At 52.7% G+C, this 25,415-nt stretch overlaps 10 protein-coding genes across 10 annotated transcripts; 5 read left to right on the top strand and 5 right to left on the bottom strand.

Moving 5' to 3' along the window:
• Nucleotides 1-393: 393 nt before the first annotated feature.
• Nucleotides 394-3,074, top strand: CGCA056_v006186 (uncharacterized protein; the record flags this gene model as incomplete). The annotated part of the gene is made up of 3 exons (XM_037321437.1): nucleotides 394-479; nucleotides 549-1,212; nucleotides 1,272-3,074. The coding sequence occupies 3 exons, from the start codon at nucleotides 394-396 to the stop codon at nucleotides 3,072-3,074; spliced, it is 2,553 nt and encodes an 850-aa protein (XP_037180393.1).
• Nucleotides 3,075-3,819: 745 nt separating this feature from the next.
• atnB-2 (Aspercryptin biosynthesis cluster protein B) lies at nucleotides 3,820-4,457 on the top strand (the record flags this gene model as incomplete). The annotated part of the gene is made up of 4 exons (XM_037321436.1): nucleotides 3,820-4,016; nucleotides 4,079-4,134; nucleotides 4,189-4,355; nucleotides 4,434-4,457. 4 exons carry the CDS (start codon nucleotides 3,820-3,822, stop codon nucleotides 4,455-4,457), a joined length of 444 nt encoding a protein of 147 aa, XP_037180392.1.
• Nucleotides 4,458-4,590: 133 nt separating this feature from the next.
• PUT3-9 (Proline utilization trans-activator) lies at nucleotides 4,591-6,807 on the bottom strand (the record flags this gene model as incomplete). Its single annotated transcript, XM_037321435.1, has 7 exons — nucleotides 4,591-5,021; nucleotides 5,092-5,278; nucleotides 5,329-5,504; nucleotides 5,560-5,833; nucleotides 5,885-6,426; nucleotides 6,484-6,638; nucleotides 6,740-6,807. 7 exons carry the CDS (start codon nucleotides 6,805-6,807, stop codon nucleotides 4,591-4,593), a joined length of 1,833 nt encoding a protein of 610 aa, XP_037180391.1.
• A 1,827-nt stretch (nucleotides 6,808-8,634) lies between these two features.
• On the bottom strand, nucleotides 8,635-10,103 carry CGCA056_v006183 (putative proline dehydrogenase; the record flags this gene model as incomplete). Its single annotated transcript, XM_037321434.1, has 2 exons — nucleotides 8,635-9,448; nucleotides 9,505-10,103. 2 exons carry the CDS (start codon nucleotides 10,101-10,103, stop codon nucleotides 8,635-8,637), a joined length of 1,413 nt encoding a protein of 470 aa, XP_037180390.1.
• Nucleotides 10,104-11,765: 1,662 nt separating this feature from the next.
• On the bottom strand, nucleotides 11,766-12,735 carry CGCA056_v006182 (uncharacterized protein; the record flags this gene model as incomplete). The annotated part of the gene is made up of 2 exons (XM_037321433.1): nucleotides 11,766-12,258; nucleotides 12,317-12,735. 2 exons carry the CDS (start codon nucleotides 12,733-12,735, stop codon nucleotides 11,766-11,768), a joined length of 912 nt encoding a protein of 303 aa, XP_037180389.1.
• Nucleotides 12,736-14,433: 1,698 nt separating this feature from the next.
• creD-1 (putative HECT-type ubiquitin ligase-interacting protein creD) lies at nucleotides 14,434-15,523 on the top strand (the record flags this gene model as incomplete). Its single annotated transcript, XM_037321432.1, has 4 exons — nucleotides 14,434-14,456; nucleotides 14,512-15,241; nucleotides 15,296-15,438; nucleotides 15,520-15,523. The coding sequence occupies 4 exons, from the start codon at nucleotides 14,434-14,436 to the stop codon at nucleotides 15,521-15,523; spliced, it is 900 nt and encodes a 299-aa protein (XP_037180388.1).
• A 284-nt stretch (nucleotides 15,524-15,807) lies between these two features.
• CGCA056_v006180 (Bypass of stop codon protein 6) lies at nucleotides 15,808-17,475 on the bottom strand (the record flags this gene model as incomplete). The annotated part of the gene is made up of 5 exons (XM_037321431.1): nucleotides 15,808-16,149; nucleotides 16,205-16,561; nucleotides 16,617-17,021; nucleotides 17,091-17,105; nucleotides 17,173-17,475. 5 exons carry the CDS (start codon nucleotides 17,473-17,475, stop codon nucleotides 15,808-15,810), a joined length of 1,422 nt encoding a protein of 473 aa, XP_037180387.1.
• A 1,119-nt stretch (nucleotides 17,476-18,594) lies between these two features.
• On the top strand, nucleotides 18,595-19,473 carry CGCA056_v006179 (uncharacterized protein; the record flags this gene model as incomplete). Its single annotated transcript, XM_037321430.1, has 1 exon — nucleotides 18,595-19,473. One exon carries the CDS (start codon nucleotides 18,595-18,597, stop codon nucleotides 19,471-19,473), a length of 879 nt encoding a protein of 292 aa, XP_037180042.1.
• A 192-nt stretch (nucleotides 19,474-19,665) lies between these two features.
• aclS-2 (Transporter aclS) lies at nucleotides 19,666-21,455 on the bottom strand (the record flags this gene model as incomplete). The annotated part of the gene is made up of 4 exons (XM_037321429.1): nucleotides 19,666-20,920; nucleotides 20,972-21,242; nucleotides 21,296-21,301; nucleotides 21,353-21,455. 4 exons carry the CDS (start codon nucleotides 21,453-21,455, stop codon nucleotides 19,666-19,668), a joined length of 1,635 nt encoding a protein of 544 aa, XP_037180043.1.
• Nucleotides 21,456-22,269: 814 nt separating this feature from the next.
• hyuA-3 (putative D-/L-hydantoinase subunit A) lies at nucleotides 22,270-25,386 on the top strand (the record flags this gene model as incomplete). Its single annotated transcript, XM_037321428.1, has 3 exons — nucleotides 22,270-22,324; nucleotides 22,387-24,303; nucleotides 24,365-25,386. The coding sequence occupies 3 exons, from the start codon at nucleotides 22,270-22,272 to the stop codon at nucleotides 25,384-25,386; spliced, it is 2,994 nt and encodes a 997-aa protein (XP_037180046.1).
• Nucleotides 25,387-25,415: the final 29 nt, after the last annotated feature.

The following is a 25,415-nucleotide window of genomic DNA, read 5'->3' as shown; positions in this document are numbered from 1 at the left end:
ACTACGACGCGAAAGGGTCGTATTGTTTGCGAGAAAATTCCCACACACGCGCAGGATTGGGTTAGTTGCTTGCGCGGTCCAATCGGATTCTGGGGGGAGAAGACGCGATCTCAGGGACGATCGGAATATTGACAAACGACATCGTCGTAATGGAGGACGAGACGAGCGATGTTTGGACCTCTCGGTGTCCAATTTCCCGGGGGTATCATGCTTAAAGACTTTGAGGTGTTCGATATGGCTGTGTAATCTTCAGATTGTTTACATTGTTTACTCTCTCGCTCCGGAACCGTGCTGTTGGTATTCTGCCCAACCACTGAGCTGATTGGATTTCGATTTACTTCGGCTTTCGCTGCGTTGCATTGGGCCTCAGCCACTCGGAACGAAATCGGAATTATGGTACTGCCTTTTCTGCTGCTTTTGGCTGCGGCTGCAGCCGAAGGTGCACCAGCTGCAGGAACCAACCAGTCACCCGAAGCTCAGTGAGTTTAACTCAATATCATGCTCTGTTCACATCTAGTCACTTGCTAACTCCTCTCTCCCGCGGTTAGAATCTTCTCACCTCATGGCATTGCTCTCGGCGCGGAAGCCCAAGTCAAAACTCAGTCCTTCGCCCCTTTCACCCTCACCCCGGATATTCCGATAGCCACCTTCGACTATGGAGCCGAGCGAGCGGGATTTCCGGTATTCGAGGTCTCCGCTCTCGACGGCCCCACCCAGATCGAGGTGAAGTACACCGAGCATTTTGACGGACTGAACCATCCCTTCGGCGACGGGCCGTACAGCTTCTCGAACCAACTGGGAAACAGCTTCCGCGTCGAAACGTTCAACATCACAGCCAAGGGAAAGACTGTTTCTCCTCTTCTTCAAGGTGGACAGAAATGGCAATCCGTCAGGCTGTTGACCAACACCACGGTCACGTTCTCGAATGTGGGATTCGAAGCGACGATCCCAACCGTTGAGCCCGAGGACCTTCCGGGCCAGTTTTCCAGCGACGATGAGGCTTTGAATGAGATTTGGAAGCTGGGCGCCAGGGCTGTGACGGCTGCATGTGTTGATAAGGGAAGTCAACCGGCTATTTGGACGGTTGACGAGGAGAATGGTGTGCTGGCACAGAGCACGAGACCCTCAATGACGTGGAAGGCGACTGCGTGGACGAACTACACAGTGGAGTTCGATACCAAGATCAAGAAGGGAGGTAGTTGGTGGGTTACGGTGAGTGCACGAGGATGAAAATGGTGGTCTTGGAAGACCGTGAGCTGACCAACATCCAGGGTGGAGCGATCGCGGGCAACGGATACACCATCCTTCTCACCGGCGAACTCCCCGAGTCAAACCGATTTGCCAATGTCAATGAGACTCTTACACCTCCGAACACCATTTCGCTCTCATACGGCCCGGACTTCGTGAACCAGACGACCCTGACATCTTACCTCTTGGACGTCTTCAAGATTCCTTTCACCGTGAAAGAGGATACTTGGTACCACATCTCGACATCCATGTCGCCAAGCGGTCACCTCGCGGTCTCGATTAACGATACGCAAGTCTTTAATATCTCACGCTCCGACTACCCCTGGGCTCTGATCTCATCGGGCGCATCGTACTCCGGGACTCCCGACTTCACCGGCTCTTTCGGATTCGGTGCTTACCAAGACCACGCGGCCTACTTCAAGAACGCGCACGCATACGATACGGCCAACGGCTCAACCCTCTACTCGAACAATCTCACCACGCAAGACGTGCTGGTCGAGTACGGCACGCGAGCCAACTATGAGAGCGTCTGCCTCGACGGGCCGAAGCGCGACAGACTCGTCTGGCTCGGCGACTTCTACCACACCGCCCGCATCTCGGCCATCAGCACATCACGAACGGACCAGTCTCGGGGAACCCTCCAGGTGCTACTCGATACTCAGATCGCCAACGGCCAAATGAGCATCTCACCCAACCTGGGCTACGACCTCAAGTCCATCGCGAACGCCCTGGCGCCATCCGGAAGCTACGGGCTGCAGGACTACCAGCTCCTCGGCCTCATGGCCTTCAACGACCACGTCCGCCTGACCAACGACCTCGACTGGGCGCGCTCGACATGGCCGCAGTGGCAGAAGGTGATCGACTGGCTTCTCCCGCAGATCAACACGACAACGGGCCTACTCACCTTTGACGGCGGCTTCGCCTTCACCGGCCCCGCGGACGGGGGCTCGGCCATCTCCTGCGAAGCAGTGCAAAGTCTGAACGGAGCCGCCGACGTGGCTACCATGCTCAACAACACGGCCTCCGCGACCAAGTACCGAACAGCCGCGTCCTCGCTCGCCGATGCGATCAACGAGAAGCTGTGGAACGACGACATCGGGGCGTACGGATACTCGCTCGCCTCCCTGAACGACACCTCCGTCGCGGGAACAGCCTTCTGCATCACCTCCGGCGTCGCCTCCGCAGACCGCACCGCGCGCTCCATCGAGGCGCTCTCGCAGCTGAAGCTCGGCCCCGGGTACAAGGACACCTCGCTCGTCTCCTCCAATGACAGCAGCATCAACATCTCCCCCAACACCAACGGCTTCCTCCTGCACGCGCTCTTCATGGGCAACGCCACGGCCACGGGGAAGGCGCTCATCGAGAGCCTCTGGGGCGCGATGCTGCCCGGCACCGAGGCCGCGAACAAGAGCGCCGTCGGCACGAGCTGGGAGTACGTCAACGCCGCGACGCTGCAGCCCGGCTTAGGGCTGTTCACGAGCCTGAGTCACCCGTGGGGAGGCGCGGCGACGTATATGCTGACGGAGTGGGCGGCGGGCGTGCAGCCTGCTGCGGGGACGGACGGGTTCGGGTACAGGAATTGGGTGGTTGCGCCGGCGGCCGGTGTCGAGATGGGGTTGAAGACGGCGAGGGCCAAGGTTGTGACTGCGTTTGATGGTGACTTGAGCGCGGAGTGGAAGGTTGAGGGGGGCGATCTCTACGTGACAATTCGGGCGCCGACGACGACGAAGGGGAGGTTTGTGTATGGGGGAAAGAGCATTGAGTTGTATGGGCGGTCGGTTTACGAGTTCCATGTCGATGCGGCGCTTAAAGCGGGCATAGTCTAGGTGTTGTAGTTAGATACTTAGATAGACCTATTGTAATTAATCTTAGCCAATACGTATGCCATAGACGTTTTCTTCATGTTCAATTTTCGAAGATCATCAAAGCAGGTCGTGTTGCTTTTGAGTCTACGTTACCCACGCCGTGTCATGACGCGTCAAGTACCTTGCATCTTCGCGTTCTCGCTTCCGGACAAGCGCGACGTGTCATCGTCATCCATAATGTGGATTCGTGTGTCAATCTGGCATCGCGTGCCTCCACTCTGATGCACAGTCGGTTGTGTAGTGTAGTGGTTATCACTGTAAGCTCTCCTCACCAACAGCGCGTCTGTTCATTCCCATGCTAATTACCCATCAGCCGGATTTTGATCATCTCAAAGTCTTCCGGCAACCCCGGTTCGAACCCGGGCTCGACCTCATCTTTTTGGCTTGTTTTTCTTTTTTGATGACAGCAGGCAAGGACTCCAAGAGCACTTCATCTCGCTGAAGTGCTTCTGAACCGTCTTCATAGAGCCTCGACCCACTCTCCACGTTGCCGGGAGGAACACCGTGGCCGGAAGACCCGGCCTCATCAGCACCGACCAACGCCGGCTAGTTTCGGTTGTCGGGGCCGACCTCGGAGTCCTTCAACGGGCGCAGCCCCGACTCTCACCTCCGCACATCACATGACACCCTCTCACGCAACGGAACCGTTGAACAGTCAGCGACTCAGTGGCAGCCATCTCCGCAAACCCCCTCCGTTCAACCCACAATGTCCATCCCCACACGCATCTTGCGGACGCCTCTCATCCCCGCATCCCGATACGTAACCCGAAGAAGCCGCTTCGTCGCCCAGACTTCACCGTTCACCTTCACATATCGCACAATGGCCACCGCTGCAAAGAAGGAGTTCCTCTGCATCCTCCCGGATAAGCCCGACGCGCTCGCCAAGCGCTTGGAGATTAGACCGTGAGTATCTATCTCATAAGATAGGCGATGGTGCTGCGATAAGGGAGCTGACGGTTCACAAGGACTCATTTGGCTGCGGCCAAGTCTGCTGCTTCGGAAGGCAAGGTGGCTGTCGGCGGTGCGTGACCTCATGAGTATGAATAATTGGCTAGATCTGACTGAGATATCCTAGGAGCCATGTTCGAGTCTGAGCATCCCTCAGAAGGCAAGACGCCCGCTTTCAAGGGCAGCATGATCATCTACACTGTCAAGGATGCCGATGAGGCGTGGGAGTTGATCAAGAACGATGTGTACGCCAAGAACGGCGTTTGGGACCTTGAGAAGGCCCAGGTGATCCCCGTAAGTCCTCTTCATGCACAAGAACACATGTTGAACTGCGAGCTGATGTGGCCGTCCTCGCACAGTTCATGTCTGCAGTTCGCCAAGGACTCCAATGACTAGCAAGCCCATCCACCGGAGAAGCCAAAGCTTCTCTATGAAATAGATGACACGGCCTTTAGGTCTACATGATAACTTGCTCCTGGGAATCGCCCATTGACATTACTACATGACTATCATTATTCTCGTGAAAACCTTATGAAACCTCTTGGTCCACAGACTGCATCAAGTCCTCCACGTCCAACCTCTCAGCCAAGTCCAGCAGCGCCTGCGGCGACAGACCGCCCATCCCGCTCGTGTCGAAAATGTCCCAGCCAGGTTCCTCATGATCCATCTGGTCCAGGAACGAGCCGTGGTCGTGGTGCTGCGGATGCGCCGTGCTCGGCGACGGCGTCGGGGGCTGTTCCGGGGCCGGGGTGAAGGCCGTCATGATGTTCTCCAGCTGGCTGAGCTCGAGCTTGCGCAGCGGGGCCACGAGGCTTCCCTTGGATATCATTTTGTCCAGGACACACTTGATGTTTTCGCACCAGGTGTCGTCGTGAAGGAGGGAGGGGTCGATGACGCGGACGAGGTAGAGGAGGAAGGCGGAGGAGAAGGCGTCTTCGAGTTGGAAGGGCAGGAAGGCTTCTGATGGGTAGTCAGCAGTTTGATTGCTATATTGGGATATCTTAATGGGTCTTTTGGAACATCGACTGACCTAGCAAATCTTCGTCGCCTAGCACTCGGAGTGTCCTGAGGACTGTCTGGGCGGAATCGACGCATGATTGTAGTAGTGACGCAACGGGCGGCGTCAAAGAGACTGTCTGCGTAGCTCGTAGATCGGAATGTTCGATGTGAATATGCAAAGCGCACATAACCAGAGGTCGGGTTGTAAGAACAACGCACTGGTTGTCTAAGCTGAATGTCTTCAAGCCCGGGTAGGGTGTTGACTTACGTGGTGGTACGAGAGGATGAGCCTCAAGGCCATCCTAGACGCTCTGCTCACCGAACCCTGGAAGTGAGTGTCAAGAAGCGCCGTCAAGTCTCGAGAAAGTCGTGCAAGATCTCGGAGGATAGACTGAGTATTTGACACAAGGGACCCGTCGAACGACTTGCCGACACCGTACACCGCTAAGGTCTCAAGTCAGCCGGTGGAAACTCAGACAACGCCCGGCAGAAGACTCACTGGTTAGAATGCGCGCCATCAAGCGCGAGAGCCGGACGTGGAGCGTCATATTCAGGGCGTCCAAGGAGTTGTCCATTTGCGAAGGGAGCTTCACTGTGATGTCCTCGTCTCGGATGGAGCTGGGTGCACCCATCAGAGCAGAGAACTCCCGGTCCAAGGTGTACACCACCCAGAACACAATATTACAGCGTCGCGAATGTTCCACGCCGACGACCTCTTCCGGCATGTGCCGGTATATGCCTTCGACGATGCTGATACGCAACGCTTGTCCGATCTGGGCCAGAATTAGTACTTGTATTCCAGGTGTGCGTCACCCTCAACTCACATGTTGAAATGCCGCCAGTCTCATATCGAGACACTGAAAGTAGACAGCCGCCAAAGCAAGAGCTTGTATTGATGATATCGTATCAGGTTCGAGTCCAGATAGGTCCGGCAGCAATGACATGGCCCTGGTAGCATACTGGACGCCCGCCGGACCGGTATGGGAGCTGCTCTGATTCACCACGAATGCCTTGCCAAAGGCCAGTATCAACAGGTACTGTGCGTACCAGAGCCTTGATGACCTTGCTTTTGCAGCGGGGTCATCGTAGAACTCATGCAGATTCTTCATGAACGACTTTTCGTCGATGAGGTAGAACACCGCGCCGAGGTAGAACTTGGCTGTGTTGAAGAGGAACATGGCGTAGTCTAATGGCGGGAGATTCGACACATCCGGTTCCTCATTGAGGCCAAGCGGCTTCCATTGCATCCGGAAGGCTCCCTCGTGGGGGAGATGCCATGGATCTGGCGCTGCTTCTGGGATTCTCTTCCCAAGCAGGGCGAGGACTCTGCGACAAAAGGACCATGATGACGTTGGCCCCATGTACCCTGAGAGCCTCCGTCAGCGCGTCCATGCTTAAGAAGATGGCGAGAGAAATTACTTACAGTACTTTCCGCCTGCTTTGGCAAACGTGTAGTCGTTGTCGACTAACGGGTTCTGTCGAAATCCAGGCCCAAAGTCACCGTGATGAGCAGGTGTATCGCCACGATCATCGGGCTCAGACTCTGGTTCAGACTGCTGGTCTCCGCCAAGTAGGGGACTGTCTATGTATCAAAGTCAGTCTAGATGCACAACTCAGAAGGACGTCCATATCGGATTCAAGAACCAACCATGACTTGGAGTTTCCAAATGCCCAGTCACCTCTTCACGCCGAGGCAAGGGTTGACGATGCGGCGTTCCATACGGCTCGCTGTACCGCGAAGGGCCATCGTCAATATCATGGCCCCGGCTCACCGCCCTGACCGACCGATCCGAGGCCTGTTCGCTATTCCGATTCTGAAGTTCACGGAGGTAACTGGTAGAGTGGGTCAACTGGAGAGTCCCGACAACACGCGCCCGCCCGCCCGCTCACCGACAACTCACCTCTCCGGGACCGATATTCTCTTATCCTCAACCGCAAAGATGCACCGATGCTTCTTCCGGTCACACCTCGTGCACGGTTGTGAGCCCGAGCACTTGACCTTCATCACTCTGCATCTTTCGCAACTATTTTCAGCAACACAGAAAAACAACGTTAGTCATGTGAGCCCTCCCATTCCGTTTTCGGGTTTCCCCGCACGCACGCTTTTTGACATTTTTTCGTCACTTTGTACTGTCCCTGACTTAATTGCGGCATCTTGAATGGTTTCCAGGGCTCGTGTCACTGTATTCCATGTCGTTTCGCTGAGCGAGGGCTCTTGTTGGTGTTGTTCGTTCGCCGTTGCAGATATTGTCGGAGCGAGCTTCCGACAACGGAACTCATGGCTGCGGCAGCGCGTTGTCTTTATTTAGGTGTCTGTCTCTGCGCAGGCCAAGCGGTTTAGCGCATTCATGGATGGCTTATCAGCGCTGGGGTGCGTAGCTGACGCGCACCGCAGATAGCCGACTGGCTTTTTTTGCTCCGTATTCCGGGGTCTTATCAGTGCGGCAGAAGGGAGAAGACTCAGAGGGAGGGGATGCCTTGTTACCCCACACTTTGTGTCCTTCCTGGCATCGGAGTCTGTCTGGAGATGGTTACATTGGATTGACACATACAAAGTCATGTGGCCATGCTGAGCCTGTGTCATGTCAACGCAAGAGGCGTCTGTGTATGTAGGGAGCACGCGGAGTCCGGGGTTCGGATGCTCGGTGGCCATTGGATGACATGAACGATCGTCACTCCAGTCAAGATTGTTCGCGGGGAAAACGGGGCTGGGAGAAAGCATTGGCCATGCTTGAACGGGGTTGTGACTTCGGCCGTGCAATTGCAGAAGCCCCTTTCGATATTGACTTTTTGTTGACAGATCACGAGGGTGTTTGGAAGAGCCAAAGATAGATAATCCCAGCCGAAAATGCCGAGTATATGGAGACGCAGAGGCAATTGGGTTGTAATCCCAGACGGAACACATCGGCATAGAGATTCAAGCCGAAAAGACACCGCAATCAGAATGAAGATATTAGCATTGAAGGGGATACAAGTCGATCTCTCGGAGGACGACACTCGATCACTCGGCTCCTGCTCGATATGGGCTAGCTGAGGGTTGACGCAATGTCGGACCGACACTCCGACATTCCTGACATCCGAGCTGATGGTCAAAGTGGAGATCGGAAAGCCATCCCGACTATTCTCAGCCAATCAGTGCTGTTGTTGTTATCAACCGCGACGGACAGACCGCGAGGCTTGTCCCGGACAGGCCGCAGAGGGATCGAATGCGATTGCGGCTTCCATGTGAGCGTTCCTCTGCAGGGCGCACAGAACGCAGCGAGGTCGTTGTTTTTGATTATTTTTTGTTGACTGCAAAGTGGGAATGAAATTTGTTCAATCAAGCGATTACTCTGCAATCTTGGGACTGGGGACTCCAAGTGAAACGTAGCAGTGACTTACACCTGGGCAAGCCGCCTATGTCAGTCAAGATTTCATGACGTGGAGATACATCTTGAGCCCTGGCTTTCATCCACATAAACATCACACAATGGCTGAAGAAATGAACATGAAATGAACATATGAAAGGATATCAATTCGCTTGTCATTATCTAGGGATATAATCTAATCTTAATGCATCGCTCAAACCAACACCTCAACCAAAGACTCTCCGGCGCAGCTCATTCTTCAGAATGACAGCTTCATGCCGTGTCCTCTCAACCGCGCCCTTGTTCTCAATAGCCCGGCGGTGCAGGTAGCCCATGCACTCCGCCACAGAGCCCCACGGGATGTACTTGAACGGCTTGGGGATGTCATCCCTCTTCAACCCAGAGTCTGTCACGCAATTGTCGTAGTTGTCCAAGAGCTCGCAGCTCAACTCATCCGCCAATCCCATGAGCTGGCCGCACTCCAAAGTTGTCGTGCTCTTTCCCTCAAGCAGCCTGCGTCGGTGCGCGGAGATGGCCTTGGTGGAGCTGTTGGCGTTATGGGTGGCGAGGAACAGCGCGCTCGGGGGGAACTGCAGACCCTCAGATCCCTTGGGCAGTCGTTGGCTGATGAACATGTCGGCGATGCCGTCGAAGCAGTTGTGGGTGTCCTCAATCGTGTCGTGAATCAGGGACCGGACTTCGTGCTCGATGTAAGCGCCGCGGACGAGCTTGATGCCGAGACTCCAGCCTTCCTTTGCGGCGAGGGCAATGTGACGCTCAACGTTGGCGGTGGAGCCCTTGAGGTATGCTTGGATAGTGTTGAAAACTAGAGGGCGGGCTTCGCGGTTGTGCTTTCTCATGAGATCGATGGTCCACTCGTCCAGTGTCGGTTGGAGAGCCTGCTGCTCGGCGTCGATCCAGACACGGGCACCCTTCTGTCTTCCGGCTTCGCAAATCTCATCAAGGGCCTCGCTGAGAACCTTGGGAACGGCCGCAGAACCTCGCATAGCATCCACGGCGATAGGACCAGCGCCAGTAACTCTGGAGATCTTATGTTAGCCATTGAGCTTGTGGGACACGAGACTGGATAGACTTACTTGACGGCAATGAAGTCGCCAGGCTCCATCATCTGGAGCGTGTCGAGATTACCCTTCTTCCACTCCTGCACCATCTGATAGAAGGCCGGTGCGTAGTCTCCCTCCTTCGATCCTGCCTGTGCCTTCTTCGTGTCCAGGACGATTTCTCTAGCGTAATTGAGAATGACTCCCTGGTAACCCATCTGCTTAACATTTGCGACTGCCTTCCTAACTTCCGGAACGTTCGTTCCTGCGCAGAAGTGGTCGTATATCGTCCATCTCAACAGCTTGTTTAGAAGCGGGTTTCTGTCGGGGTTGAAAAGTAGTGATTTCGATGTTGTGATAAAGCCGAGGATTGGTAGTGATAGCCTCATCAATAGTGGCGAAGATGTGAATTGTGTGAGGAATAGCGATCGGAGGAGAGTTGGCGTTGGTAATCTTGAAAGGGCCGATCTTTTTGTTGTTGTTGTTGTGGTCTGGGGAATAAGAGTCTGAGGCTTTGGCACCGCGGTGCTAGTACGGTTGGCCGCCGTCGTGTGTACATTTCTTGGTGCTCCCTGCAGACGAAGAGATCTGCAAAGAGGCACGGGCACGCGCCTGCACATAACAGAGGAAGACATCGTGAGGAGTTGCAGAGTTTGGATGAACGAGGTGTGCTCAGTCACGAATGAGGGAGAGATAGATGAGGGAGGGTTAGATATAGTTGCTATGGACGGCTACGGCCGGCACAAACCTTAGATGTGTCAAAGTGGCGGCATGACTTGGGGTATCGTCGAGCAGCTTCGCCGAGCCCACCACCCCTCCCACCGACCGGCTTTCCGAGATTTGTCTCAGACCCCAGATACGCACTAAAGATAGTCGGTGCCATTGAGGCTCTGCTCCATCGCGGGTTCTGGCGGCGTTCGTCCAAAATTCCCAGAGCTCCACCAGGTGGATAACGGGACTTGAAGATGCAAACAAGACGGTTTACTGGCACTGATTGGCTCTCGCGCGACCCAAAATCTGGAGCAGAGGCGTTATCGGATCCTTTGAATTAAGTTTCTTGAGATAAGAGTGACCATTTTCTCCAGTGTCGGAGGCGAGGAATGGGGGGTGACCCCGGTAAGGGCTAGTCGGTGCGCAGTCCCGACATGTCGGATCGGAAAGGTCTTATCATGTCGGGTGACCATCCCGACAACGGCACCACCAAGTGAAACTCAAGACGGCGACTTCTGGGTGTGACACCCGACATCGGAACGTTTGACAGAGTTGCATTGTACATCGTAATTATAGATGTTTTAAGAATTGATATAATTATTCAATTCGTTCAGTCACTACCAACCGTTTGAGTCAAGACCTGATGACCTAGAGTTTAGCCCTCTGTTAGCTTAGAAACAAGGTCGAATCCCGTGGGAGGGAAAACCTTTTTCAGGATGTCGCTCGGTCTGCAACAATGTGTTTTTCGAATCTCAAAAAAACGCAGTTCGACATTCCAGACGTTAGATGGGTGTATATGAGCGGCAGTAGGATATTGTTGCAAGCCATAATCAAACAATCAGACGATGTACAAGTTGAGGATCCAAAGCTATGTCACAACGTCTTTGAAGGCGCGCACGGACTGGGTTGGTTTCATTGGGTTATCTACTCATGAGTTGAAGTTCGGGGTGCGAGTTTGTAACATAAATTTTGATGGGATCTACATGTAGGCATACAGCTTTGATATTTCGCAACTCTGACATTGTAAGACGATCGCTTACTCGACTACAATAATTCCCAAAGCTCAAGGCAATCATGGCCAATGTTCGCGCCGAGTTTGGCTATTAAGCTCCTCTTAAGCAGGCCACGAGACTGTCACGAAGTAGCAGGTGTGCTCCGACGCGGCAAAACAGATCAGCAGGATATCATACTAAGTGCATATCCATAGACATCTGTGTTCAGGCGAGGAAACGACGTTAGACTTCATGAATGCACGGGCATTTTTGCAGGTGACTTGAGAGCGCTGTCCGCTTCCCGCTGCATGATAGAGCATAGGTTCTTGACTTCAGGTAGAGATGGGAAACGCGGATCCAGTAGAAAGGAAAGTGAGCTGTAATTAAGCTATGACTGTGGTATAAGAAAATTGATAATACAGATTTTGAGGGTATTATGGCCAGGGAGGTTTTCGGTCTTGCCGGCCCGCTTACTGCAAAATCCCAGCAGAATGTTAGTAGTAATCAAATTCCCAATGCAGCATCTTCTGTCCCACACAATTTCAAACAATCTCCCTTTTTGGCAATAATTCTTTCCACACCGCATTTCTTGCCTCAAATCTTTCCCAGGACCCTCTTCACCAGAGACTTCTTTCTCGGTCGGGGTGCAGGCTGGTTGACCTGGCGAACTCTTTCTAGCAGACCTAGAAGAGTCGTGACAGCCAATGCCTCTGCTTCATCATTGAGATCCTCCGATAGAAGAAGGACGCCTTCGCTGTAGTCGTGGGGCAGGGCAAAAGCGATTCCAGCGTGGTGGTAAATGGCGTGCACGACTGGCTTGCCATCTGTAGGTTCTACGCTTGTGTCGACGAGCGTGTATCGGAGAGCACCGTGCTCTCTGGGACAGGTCTGCCATTCCAGGTTCAAAGGCTGTGCGTTCGCACTAGTGTTTGTCCGATGAGATATCGTGAACCAGGGGTGCCGAACTTGCTGCTCCCCTATCTTCGTGTCGGGAACAGGGAATGAGCTGTGAAGCGACAGGCGGGCGTTAGAGCCTGTGTTCAATGGCTCGACTCGGAAGCTACCGTCTCCTTCCTTCGGCAAAGTCCTTTTGATAGGCATTAGCATCTCTGTCGAGAAGACAAGTACCCATGAAGCTGACTTACATGCTGACTATTTCCCCGTTATGTGTGGGCACTCTGCGCTCGACTAACACAGTCTTTTCTTTGGTATCTTCCTGGAAGTCAACAAGGTAGCGCACCTCGCCATCTGTTCCGTCTCCGCTTGGCCTCCTCATCATGGCAAGGTTCAGCTTATACTTGCTGCTTCCTATCGGCTCCTTCTTGACGGCATCAAAGTAGGTGTTCGACACATCGTACAGTGGAAGATGGACAGTGATGTCCCTGTGTCTGGGGATGTAGACCACCCGTGAGAGGTTTGCAGGGGTGCTTGACAGGTCGCGTCCAAGTCTTGTGTCGAGTGAGCGATCGAGGATCTCACTCAGCTGGACCAGACTGGGGCCCCCAAATGCGGGGAGCGCAGCCATATTCGTGATGGTGGACATAGACAATAAGGCCTGCGACATTGCTGGAAATGCCAAGGCGACTTGTGAACGGGGCGCGTAAATCCTCAGCTGAGGCTGAACGATGGAGACGATGACGACGCAATCCAGAGAAGGCTGATGGCAATAGGCGACGACTTATCACCGAGAAATTCACTGATCACACATTACGAGATGAAAGACGGCAGGAACAGGATTAAATGTCGTTTTCTTAGCTTCAGGATGGACGTGGTCTGCCGCCTAGGTGCTGTTTGTTCGACGGGAAATCATCGGCCAACACATCGCGAGTTTTCCATGAAGCCAGAACGGGAAGATTTGGCAGCAAGATTGATGACTCTTTCCCGGCGGGGAAAGATTTCTAAGCCTGCGAAAAGGCCACGCCAAGGCATGTGACCGGCACTGCGACCAGAGCAAACACTGATGTCTCATTCGACCAGAGGCTAAAAAAGTTAGTGGAAATAGCTCCAGCAGGTTTATGTGCGACCCGCGTCAGATGATATGATCGTCGATGAACTGGCGTGCATTCTGTGGTGCAACCGGCCAGCTAGTTCAGTCCAACGAGCAGAGGAATTCTCGCCGCTGATTCGTCCAGGAATTTGAATTCCGTCCTACGAAACACTGACGTCGTCAAGCCGTTGGGATGGCATCTTAGCCGAGGATTACCCACACAAGCAGATCTATTGAATCAGGCAAGTCCGGTAGTTACTCCAAGGGACATCTCCGGACCAACTCCGCCGAACTCCGCATCGTTTCGCAGGGAGTGCGGCCCGTTCCACGACTTACACGACTTGGACGAGTCTCATTAGCAAACAAGAACCAAACATGTGTCACGAAAAACTGCTTGTAAGAGACCCTTAACACGTTCTAAGCTTCGCGGTTATTGCATGGCGGAATACAAATCCCGCCGTAGGGAAGTTGAAGGTTTGGTTTTGCAGACCTTGTAAGCCAGAACCTCACGCTCACGCATGAGTCAACCCAGCGCGATTCGTACACGCAGAATTGTCCAGTCTGCAGCCATATTCTTTCAGTGAGAACCAGGCGACGCCACGACGTCAAAAATGGCTTTTCCTCTCTCATGATCATGTGCAATTTTCTTGCCATATGTCATCAACGGAGGAAACCCGAGCTCGGAAAACTGCCCCCAACCAATCGCGATTTCCTATCTAGGAAATACTCCCCACCGGCATTGGCACCATGCAACTAGCTTGGACCCTTGCTTCCATCTCGCGTGAGCCCCTGACTCCTTCGCGGATGCCTCCATTTTAGGGCTGAACATGACCGTATGTCGGTCTGGACCAGTAGTCCGAATGCTATTCTGCCGTGGACAATTGATCAGCTTGTGGCGACATGGACGAGAAACTTCCACCTTCAATTCACTAGATCTCTTGATTTAATCTCGTTCCGCCTCCCATCATCATGAACATCATGGGTTCTTGCTGGCCATATGAAAACAGACTACCTCTTTGAGAAGCGGAGTTTCTGAATAATGCGGTCTTTCCTATCTCGAATTACTGGTGGGGATGGAAGTGCTTGCCTCAAGATCCGGTATGGAACACCAAGCTTTTTGAAGCAATATTTTCGCTGATGACTGAACCATTCAGATTGAAGAAAGACTTTGTTTTCTTGAGAGGGCCAGTTGATGAAGCCAGCGAGCAAACCCTAAGCGGAATGCTCAGTTTGCGACTGCCTTGCAGGCAGCACGCCACCGGAGTACGGCTTCGAATGGTTGGCTTCTTCCGGTGCAGGTGCGTATGAAATTCGCGCAATTGAGTATCTTGAAACTAACCATATGCTTTCTAGAGACCACGATGTAAGCACAAAGAGGCCTGAATTTCGTACCATTCCGATCTATGAAGACGAGTTGCCTCCATTCGTCATCGACCACGGGCAAAAGGTTTCTTCGACCGCATCGGGTGACATCGAAACCCACGAGTGGCCCTTCAAGTTGATCATACCCGGCAACACGCCAGAGACATTCCGAGGGTGCAGCTGCTGCAGCATATCATACCAGCTCTCTGCATCGACAATCCGGGGAAAGACGTCGACATCGATGCCCACTGCCTATCAACCGATTCGTATCAACAGAACGGTCCAGAACTCGGCCTTTGAGTTGATGGATCCCATGTACATGGAAGGGACTTGGGCAGACAACATACGATACTGCATCTCGATAGCACACAAGGCTGTGGCCCTCGGGACAACGGTACCCCTCGAGATACAGCTGACGCCGCTGAACAAGAAGTTACAAATCAAGCAGATCAAGTGCGAGCTCTTGGAGTCTCACAAGTTTGCCATTAATACTGCTCGTCCCCTGCAGCAATTCGATGGGGATCGTCAAGTTGCGGAATGGTTTGCGCTGGTGGAAAACCCGGAAGATTGCGCCCAGCCTGTGTATCGAGTGATACAAAACCTACCACTACCAACAGACCCGAAGAAGTGTTCCCCAGACATGGACACAGAGGGACTCGGTACAACACACACGCTGCATATAGCTGTTGACGTTGCTCAGCCCGACGACAACTTGTTAAAGGTTAGTATCTTGTGAGGAGACATAATTTAAGACTGAATGCTAATGAAACTGTAGTTCCGATACCACGCCACTCTGCCTATTGTGTTATTTGTTTCTCCAAAGATACCCATTGATGCGTTTGATAATTTTGTGTGGCCGAAGAGCCCGGAGGCGGCAGATTTGGTGGAGCCTGATGGCGGTTTGGACGTGCCTCCTGAGTATGGGAACCACTTTGACGATGAGATGCTGGAGAGAAGCGATAGCAGCAATCCACCGAGTGTCTCGTCGACTGCTTGTAGCTAGTATAAGCTATCAAATTGGATCATCATTTTGATGCACCAAAGCTTCATCAAAACCAAAGCGATATTGGATCTTGCTATGTAACGGTTGTCCGTGCATGCTCAAGCTGATTAAATGTTTTTTCATACGGATAGCTTGCTAGTAAGGGAAAGTTGAGATATGGTGTTCATCATCTCCAGGCGGCAAACTGCGGAAGAAAAGTTAGAAGGGAAGAAGGATGGTGTTCATCATATGGCCATTTTAAGCTAATTATTACAGAAGAAACTTTGCTTTCAATCATTCCCCCTCTAGTCCTGCTTTCGACCGAAGCTGGGCAAGAAAGACCACGTCACTAACAAGAACACCAAAGCTCCCAACACAATCGGTGATAATACTTGTACACCATATCGTTGAGCTTGCGCCCCTATCACAAACGGAAGAATCGCGGCACCGCTACCTCCTAGGCCGATGGCAAATCCAATAGCACTGACGTGTAAGTGCTTTGGCAGCAACCTTGTTACCGCTATCATGATGGCTGGAAACAGCGGCCCTAGAAAGAATCCCTGGAGCGAAACTGTGATGGCCGATATGAAGAACTGCGGGATCAGCCAAAAGAGAAGTTGTAGACATATGGCGGCTCCGAGATAAGCCTGTATGAAATAGGTCAGCATTCTCCCAGAAACCGAGACTACATAGTAGACAAACCATCACGGCAAATCTCTCTCCTACACGTGGAGTGACAAAACCTAGGGCTATGCGGCCTGCAGCTAGCCCAGCCCAAAACCCTGTTGCTGTCATGCCGCTGGCGAATTCCTCGCCGTGCCGGGCCTGCAACATAAAGGTGACGATCCATCCACCCAGCGATACTTCGAGCCCAACATATCCCAGTGCAAATATGGCACAAACCCATGTTGTTCTCGCATTGGGTAGCTTGAAAAGCGTTTCATGAACGATCGACTCTCTTGGTTCCGGGCCTTTGGGATTGGCCTCTCGGTAAGCTTTGCCGGTTGCAGACCAGAAAGTGGTCGATGTTGTGACGAGCTCTACCCCCGCTAAGCCAGCCTAGTTTTTGTGTCAGCTAATCTTGAGACATTGTGGGCGAACTGCAGAGACATACCATGAAGTAGTAAAACGCGTACCAAGGAAGGCCAGCCTTGACGACCATAGTGGTCGCAGTCACCGGTCCCAGAACGGCGCCGAGGCCGTAGCAAGCGTGCATGGAATTGATAACCACATTGGAGTCTGCCAGGTTGCTGGCTACCCATGAGTTCCAGGCAGCATCGCCAATGCCATTGCCCAGTCCGGCAAGCATGTATATGAACACCAGGGCTGGATATGGCAGGTGAAGTGATATGGCGACGTATGCTGCAAGGTGACATCCAGAGCCAATGATGGCTATTCCTCTTTGCCCGACAGTCTCGTGGAGGCTGGTGTTCAGGGCCGCTGACAGCGTATGGCCGATAAATGGCGCGAGGAAGATCAGCGACGTAAACGAAAAGGGCAATTCATAGTATTTACCAAGCTGAGGTCCTTTTGTTAGCATCTTCCCCCATCCACCAACCAACACATAGGAGGTCCTGTATCAACTGACATGGGGAATGATAGCCTGGATAGTTCATGTAAGTACCATATCAGAATGCCTCGCAAGTTTATTTCAGAAAGCAAGTACTCACTCCGTACGACGCGTCATTTGCACCCATGACCATCAAACTCCAGAAGATGGACAGTATCCGTGCGATATTTGAACGAGGGCAGTTCCATTTCTGGAAAACTTCAACAGCATCCTCTGGAGGTGGGAAATGAGGAGATCCGCCAATGGTATATGGGCTCACTGAACTCAAGCCTCTCTGAACTTCTCTTAATGGCGAGATCGCGACATCTTCGTCGCTAAGCTTTGTTATTGCATGCAATCCAGCACCAGATGGCAACGCTGGAAGCTGTTGCAACTCAATGGTTTGTGCGCTGCTTGGACCCATCTTTCGCTTTCAAGTGCTGGAGCAGGGGGTTGCAACGAGGAGAAATCTGACGGGTTCCAACACATACAAACCGCAAACCATCAATTACCCAGAGACGACCAACCGATAATAACGGCTGAACGCCGGTTAGCAGCTGGAAAACATTTGCGTCCGAACGAGCGCAAGCTGGGAATCCGGTAGAGGCTCCGTCAGTTTGGCCCGACTTTTAGGTAATGGTCAGCGTCGGGCTTCCTAATGTGGTAATAGCGACAACTTGCTGCAAGGGTGGCATGGTGACAGGGAACTCGGCATCGTTTCCCGCTTCGAGCCCACCGGTTCAAATTTCATGTTATTCTGGAACTTTTCCCGGCTGACAAACATGAGCTGATTAAGCTCAATGTTGGAGGGGAAGTTTTGATCAAAGCTGCAAACATGCCTTCGCCGAGTGACTCAGTGAAGGACCCCTATTCCCGGACTAAGCCTTGCTGGCAGCGTTGGACCCGGTCCGGCGGGACGGCGATGTGGAACTCAGCGGTAGGCTCCCCGAATAACGAGACACCGCGGGGGTCTGCGAGGCGTGACGGGATGTGACGGGATGTTCTAGTCAGTCTTGATCCGATTGAAGAAGACGTTTTTCGTTTTCCTCTAAGAATTAAGCGTGCATTAGCCCGCGGTTGGAACATATACTGGATTGGGACAAGTGAGTTGGACCTTCTCCCGGAATACATATTCCTTGGGGGCTGGGACTGGGCCCGCTGCACTACTCAGCCGCAAGCTGTTGCAGAGGCCAAACCGCAGAGTTCACCTCCTCTAGCTCAGCATCTTTTGATACCTTAGATGCCCAGACCGCCAACGTCAGTAGATGCACTGACTTGTCAGCTGGCCCCGTCAGCTGAAAATAACATTTGTGTTTTGGTTAATGACCCCATCTTATTGAGGAATTGGTTCATTCTCAATGGGAACAAAGCCATGATGTCTTGTGCGGGCTACTATGCAATGTTATCCGTTGACTCCTAAAAATTCTCTTGAGCGATCGGAAGTCGCTTTTCAAACATCCCATCCGCCTGCAGACAGTCTTCACTTTCTCAACTGTGGCCACGAAAGCAGCTTCAATATTCTGGGTGTCATTCAGCCAACATCATGGATAACAAGACCGTTAAAGACACAATACCTCTCCGCATCATCACTCTTAACGTCAGATACGCTGTCAAGAGAACGCTTCTCCCTGATGAGGAGCCCTGGGATGTGCGCTGTCCAAGGCTGGCGGCCCAGCTGAGAATCCATACTTTTGGGCAGGCGAACACTTTCGTTTGCATCCAAGAAGCTCAGTACCAGCAACTCCTCGATCTGCACTGTGAGCTAGGTTCGCGATGGAGTTACATCGGCCGCGGACGAGCCGACGGGGAAGTTGACGGAGAGTTCTCACCCATATTCTATCGAACTGACCACTGGGATTTGGAAAAGACTCAGACGTATTGGCTCAGCCCTACTCCAGAGGTTCCCTCCAGCGCCTGGGGCGCAACCATAAACCGTATAGTCACCATCGGACTTTTCCGCCACAAGGTCGCTTCTACAAAGGTTGTCGTGACGAGCACCCACCTCGACCATCGCAGCGCCGAGGCACGCTCAGAAAGCGCAAAGTTACTCCTCAGACTTGCGAGACAATGGCAGACCGAGGCTTCCACCTATGAACAAACTGCCGTTCCTGTGTTCCTCGGAGGAGACTTCAACAGCGGGCCAGCCGAAGAGCCACACAGACTGTTGACGGCGGAACCTGATGGCATGTCAGATTTGAAGAACCTCGTCCCCAAGTCCCATCGCTATGGGAATAATATTACGTATACCACTTTTGGGGAGGCAGAGCCCACGACCATTGACCACCTGTTCGTTTTGAATCCAGCAGGGATTGAGTTTCACAACTTTGGTGTGCTGTCCAATCGTTTTGACGATATGGTCTACTACTCGGATCATCGACCAGTACTGGCGGATATGGAGATTCCCGTCTTTCAAAAGATTTGAGGCTGGGCTTTTGAATGAGATATATCTTTGTACAGTTACACATAAGGAAGGCATGGACAGGGGAGTCGAAGAGAGATAGTCACAATGTGGCCGTAGAGTGTGTTGTTTTGCTTCAATTCACATATCTGGTGCGAACCTAACAAGAAGTCTACTTAGCGTCAAGATAGCTAAGACATTGTATGCCTTCTTCAACTACTTCAGCATTGACTTAAGCCAACCACGTGCACCCTGGTCGAAACCACTTGCTTCAACGGCTTTCGGTGACCCCTCAATAATCTCCGTCTCAAGTGTAACCACGCCCATCTTCCTAGCTTCTTCCTCAGTAAATGTCCCATAGTAGTCCATTTCATCAATTACACCAGCCTCTGGAGGTGGCCAGACAGTGTTGATAGCAAGGTGCAGTAAGAACGATATGGCGAAACCAAGAGGGAAGGCGAGATAGTAAAGATTGATCCAAGCATCGGCCACATGGACGCTGTTGGGAGTGACACTGGCTGCGAAGCCAGGCAGCTGAGTCGCGAAACCACACACCCAGGCGACGAAGGTGCGTGGGTTGATGCCTTTCCAATAGTAGAAGGATCCATCTGACCTAGGATGATAGAGGTCCGACAGCTTGATCTTGCGCCGGCGGATGATGAAGTAGTCGCAGATCTGAATGCCAATCACAGGTCCGAGAAAAACACTGTAAGCGGAGAGCACCGAAATGAAGACGGACGCAGAGGACAAAAGCTCCCAGGGGCACAACGCGATGCTGAGCACCAGGCCAATGTAAGCGCCGCGCCGGATATTGATGTAGCGACAGAACAAGCCAGCAAGGTCCATGCCAGCTGAGAACGCATTATCGACAGAGTTGATGCTCAGCTGGATGCACAAGAGACCGAGGCCAGCGAAAAAAGCCCCAGCTCGGCTTTTGGCGTTGTAGTTGTTATCAAGCCATGCTTGGACAATCAGGGGCGGATTCCAGATTGGCTCGCCGTAGATGACCCCAGTTGCGGAGGCAGCGAGGCATCCGAATGTCGGGAAGATGGCCCCGAAGAAGATAATACTGAACCACTGCCCGAAGATCTGATCGCCTGGGCGACGGGCGAAACGGCAGTAGTCAGGCTGGTTCGTCAAGCCCACGGCAATACTCCCGATGACGGTTGTGATTCCGTGGACGATTTGCCATCCAAGCTCGCTGGAGGTCATTGACTTCGAGCCTTGTCGTACCAATGATCCTGCTTCACCCGCAGTTGCTAGGGCCCAGATCATGATTGACACCAGAGTCACCGACGAGATGATGTTGAACGCCAGAAGCACCTTCTGGATACGCTCAGGTCGAATGTATAGAATTGGGATAAGCAGGACATTGAAGATGATCCACCCAATAAAATCCTTGGTTGTGAGGTGGGAGTTTTCTGGGAATACGTTGCCTAGGGATTCGAAGGAAGGGAAAATTGCCGACAGGCTGAATAGTCAAGTTAGCGAAGGTTTTCACTTTGAAAATGGTAATACCTACCAGTTGACCACGGTCAAACCACCAGTCCATGACTGGACGGCGAACCATACCAGACTCAGGATAATTCTTTGAATAAGAATGAGGTATTGTCCATAGACGCCCCAGATGTAACGCGACACAACCGGAAACCCGATGTGCCATTCTGCGCCTACGCATCCGTTTGCAATGGCCACAACAGCGATGATGATTTTACCAATGATGATAGCGATGACACTTTGCCAGACGGAAAGACCAGCAGCAACGAGAGATGCACCAAGTTGCCAATTGGAAACTACAACAGATCAGTCAGCTGTCAACACACAGCGGTAGCCAGGGAACACTAACTGGCAACTTGGTTGGTCAGCCAGAAAGAGATAAATGTTGAAGTTGTCCATCTCCTACGATCCGGAGGCATTGGCCGAATATCCTCATTGATCCAGATGTTGGACTCGGCCACATCTGTGTCGGGCAGCCGCAGCCATCGGAAAACACCGTTGAGGCCCATTTTGCAATTCGCAGTCCCGACAGGTTGGGTCGTTCGGAAGGAATTCGGAGGACATGCGCCCAGTTTAATGGAACTGCTTCACCAAGAGATCACAAGCATCCACCCGCACACTTCGGACGGTATTCTACCATGACCGCACGCTATCGCTCCAGGGGACGTTGCATTCGCGCCCAGCTGATGCCGGGCCACTGCCATCATGCCTCCACAGATAAAGCTCGCATCGCGCGCGCAGGCCCTGATAACGGATGAATCACGGATGAATTGGCTCTTATCATTGGGGTCACGACTCCAACTCTAAAGCTTCAGACCAAACGTATTGTGCGATTGTTATCATAGTTTACCGCCGTCTGTGGGGTCACCGGTGATAAGAGCAACTTCAGGCAATTGTCGAATACCAGGATCCCAGGATAACCCAGTCTACCCCGCATGGCTCCCCTCGGCATCTGACAGCCGGGATGATTAGCTGTATGCCTTTGGAGAACCATCGCGCTTGTACCTGCCTGAGTATCCCTCAGTATCTCTTCTCTTATGATTGATGTTGCAAGCCTACGCAGACAATGACCTAGTAACCCAGGCTAACGGTTCTGTTCCCAATTCCATTTACCCGCTTATCCGCTTTGGCAGACCCGCGCGGCCGGTTGGATGATCTCCGACGACACGACATCTTGTAAACAAGTCACGTAATTACATCTTCGGGGTAATTCTTCTGCGAGATCGTCGTTTCAAACCGCATGGGTTTAAATGAGAAACCAAGCTCTCTAATCACCGTAACAGAAGGCTGTACGACCATCGATCTCTGAAGTAGACCACCATCATGGGAGAAATGCCCCCCTCTCGCAGAACTGTACGCATCGGCGTCGATGTTGGCGGTAAGCTATCCTTTTGTGAACTGCGCAACAAATGAATAATGTTAGCTGATGCATGAGAGTAGGCACAAACACCGATGCTGTCGCAATAGACTTGAGTCTTCAACACACCGAAAGCCGTGGCGTTCTAGCCCACTTCAAAACCCCAACAACCCCTGACGCAACCTCCGGTATCGAGACCGCAGTGCGCACCGTTCTCGCTGCAGCCGATCTCACGAACTCCCCGGAGCGCATAGCCAGCGTCACAATTGGAACTACGCATTTCATCAACGCTGTCATTGAGCGCGATGTCCGGCGTCTCCAGAAAGTGGGCGTCCTCCGACTGAGCAAGTCTTTCCTTCGTGAGGTTCCAGCCTTTGCCGAGTTCCCGCCAGATCTGACAGCCGTGCTCAAGTCGTATGTCGGCATTGTCGATGGAGGTCTTCACATCGACGGCTCCCAGGAAGCACCGGTCATCGAAGCTCAGGTTGTCGCCGAGTGCGCCAAGATCCGCGAGAGCGGTGTTGGGGCCGTCGTCATTTCGGGCGTCTATTCGCCCATTGACGAGGTCTTCGGTCAGGAGGAGAAGGTCCGCGATATCATCCTCCGCGAGGTTCCCGGGATCGATGTGGTGTGCAGCAAAGAGGCCAGCGCTAGCATCGGCTTTATCGAGCGGGAGAACGCAGCTATCTTGAACGGCGCCATTCTGCGATACGCAAGAAAAACGGTTAGCCGGTTCCGCTTGGCTATCAAGAGACTCAACCTGACGTGTCCCTTATTCCTCACCCAAAACGACGGCACTATCTTGGACGCTGCATCAGCGGCAAAGATTCCTATCCGCACATTTTCGAGTGGGCCGACCAACTCAATGCGAGGCGCGGCGTACCTTGCCGGCTTGGATTCTGGCGGTGATAGTTCCGCGATCGTTGTAGATATCGGTGGCACGACGTCGGATGTCGGCGTCTTACTTCCTTCAGGCATGCCGAGACAAGCTTCCGCGTACGTTACTGTTGCCGGCGTCCGAGTCAACTATTCCATGCCGCATCTTCACTCAATCGGTCTTGGTGGCGGCTCCATTGTCAGAACTGTGGATGGCAAGGTGAAAGTCGGTCCAGAGTCTGTGGGACTTGAGCTTTTGAGTCGTGCACTTGTGTTTGGAGGCGACGTCTGCACCACAACGGACGTGGCAGTAGCCGCAGGCAAGGCAGTCGTTGGTGCGACTGAGAAGGTGAAGAGTTTGGAGGTCGACTTCGTCGAAGAGGCAATATCTCGGATCAAAGCTCTTCTTGAAGGGGCTGTAGACGTCATCAAGACGTCGCCGGATTCCGTCCCCGTACTTCTCGTTGGTGGCGGCGCCATACTATCGCCGAACAGTCTCAAGGGAGCGTCGAAGTTGATTCGGCCACCATTCCACGACGTTGCCAATGCCGTTGGTGCCGCCATTGCCAGAGTCTGCGGTGCGGTTGACATTGTGCAGGGCACCACGCACCAGACAGAAGGCCAGGCTATTGACAACGCCAAGAGGATAGCGATCGAGCGGGCTATTGCTGCTGGAGCTATCCCTGAAAGCATCAAAATTGCCGAGATCGAGACAATGCCGTTGCAATATGTGGCCAACCAAGTCCGAACTTTGGTGAAAGCAGTTGGGGATATCGATCTACATGCGAAGCTGGACGATGCTGGTGAACTAGGGGACGACGATTTTGGGCAAGAGCAAACGGAGGCAAGCAAAGACTTGACCCGCGCTACAAAGGAAGAGGAGAACGTCGATCCTGCTTCGTACAAGCCCGACATCAAAGTCAACAAGGACGGAATTGCGGAGTGGATCATCAGCGAAACGGACTTGGACTACCTTGCCGACGGTTGCTACGTTCTTGGCTGTGCTGGAGGTGGAAGTCCAGCAGCCTCTAAGATACAACTACGGAACATGCTTCGAGACGGACACACAATGCGCGTCATTGAGTCTTCTTCACTGAAAGAGAGGGACCTTATTTACTGGGGTGGTAAGTTGACTCCAACGTTAGCCAATACCTAGGTACTGACCGATGCTAACTGCGATGAAAGGCCATATGGGATCTCCTGCTGTTTCCATTGAACGACTACAGTCAATCGAAACAGTAGACGCGTTTCGAGCATTGATGGAGTACATGCGCCATGACAAGTTTGATGCAGTGATGGGTCTCGAGATTGGTGGTGCCAATGGCCTCGAACCTTTCCTTGTAGGTTCCTCGAGGTTCTTTGACAGCCCCATCATTGACGGAGACTGGATGGGGCGAGCCTACCCGACCTACTGGCAAACGACCTTGGCAGTACATGCACCTTTGGAATTAGTTCCGTGCGCGATTGACTCAGGCGACGGCAAGACAATCATCATGACGAGGGCACCCAACGATGAGATTGTCGATCGTGCTCTCCGTGCATCCTGCTCCGAGATGGGCTCTCGAGTAGGAATGGCTGCGAAGCCGACCACGTCTGATAAAGTCAAGAAGTTCGGCGTTCTCAATACTGTGTCTCTCGCTTGGCGCATCGGAAGATGCATAGCCCTATGCCAAGCAACAAATACAATGAGCACGGTTGCCGAATCTATCATCAAGGAAGCTGGCGGCTCTGAAGCAGCCAAGGTATTGTTTAGGGGCAAGATCATGCGTGTTGAGCGTCGTCTCTTCAAGGGCCACTCTTACGGCGAAGTTCACATTGCTGCTTTCGAAAGCGGCGACGAGGATGAGGCAGGGAGTGTCAAAGATCGAGCTGCTGCCGTAGCTCAAGGTGGAATGCTTAAGGTTCCTTTCAAGAACGAAAACATCCTGGCTGAGCATACAAGCGAGGATGGGAAGACGAGCATATTGGCGGCCGTTCCGGACTTGATTTCCATCTTGGACAACGAGTCAGGAAAAGCCCTTGGAGTTCCCGAATTCAAGTACGGGTATCGAGTCACGGTTATCGGTATCACTTGTTCGCCAAGATGGACAGAGACTCAGGCCGGTTTAGACATTGGTGGACCAAAGGCATTTGGATATGATCTGGATTACAAGCCCCTTGGTAAGTATGTCGAACCACGCAGTGTTATACAAGAGTATACTACGTAGATGTCACGTCGTCTTTCACAAGATTATGT

Source organism: Colletotrichum aenigma (genome assembly GCF_013390185.1).
Source record: "Colletotrichum aenigma strain Cg56 chromosome Unknown KSG_Cg56_contig04, whole genome shotgun sequence".
Taxonomy (NCBI): Eukaryota; Fungi; Ascomycota; class Sordariomycetes; order Glomerellales; family Glomerellaceae; genus Colletotrichum; species Colletotrichum aenigma.
The sequence above is the reverse complement of the archived record's forward strand: the minus strand, read 5'-3'. Positions and strand labels throughout refer to the sequence as shown.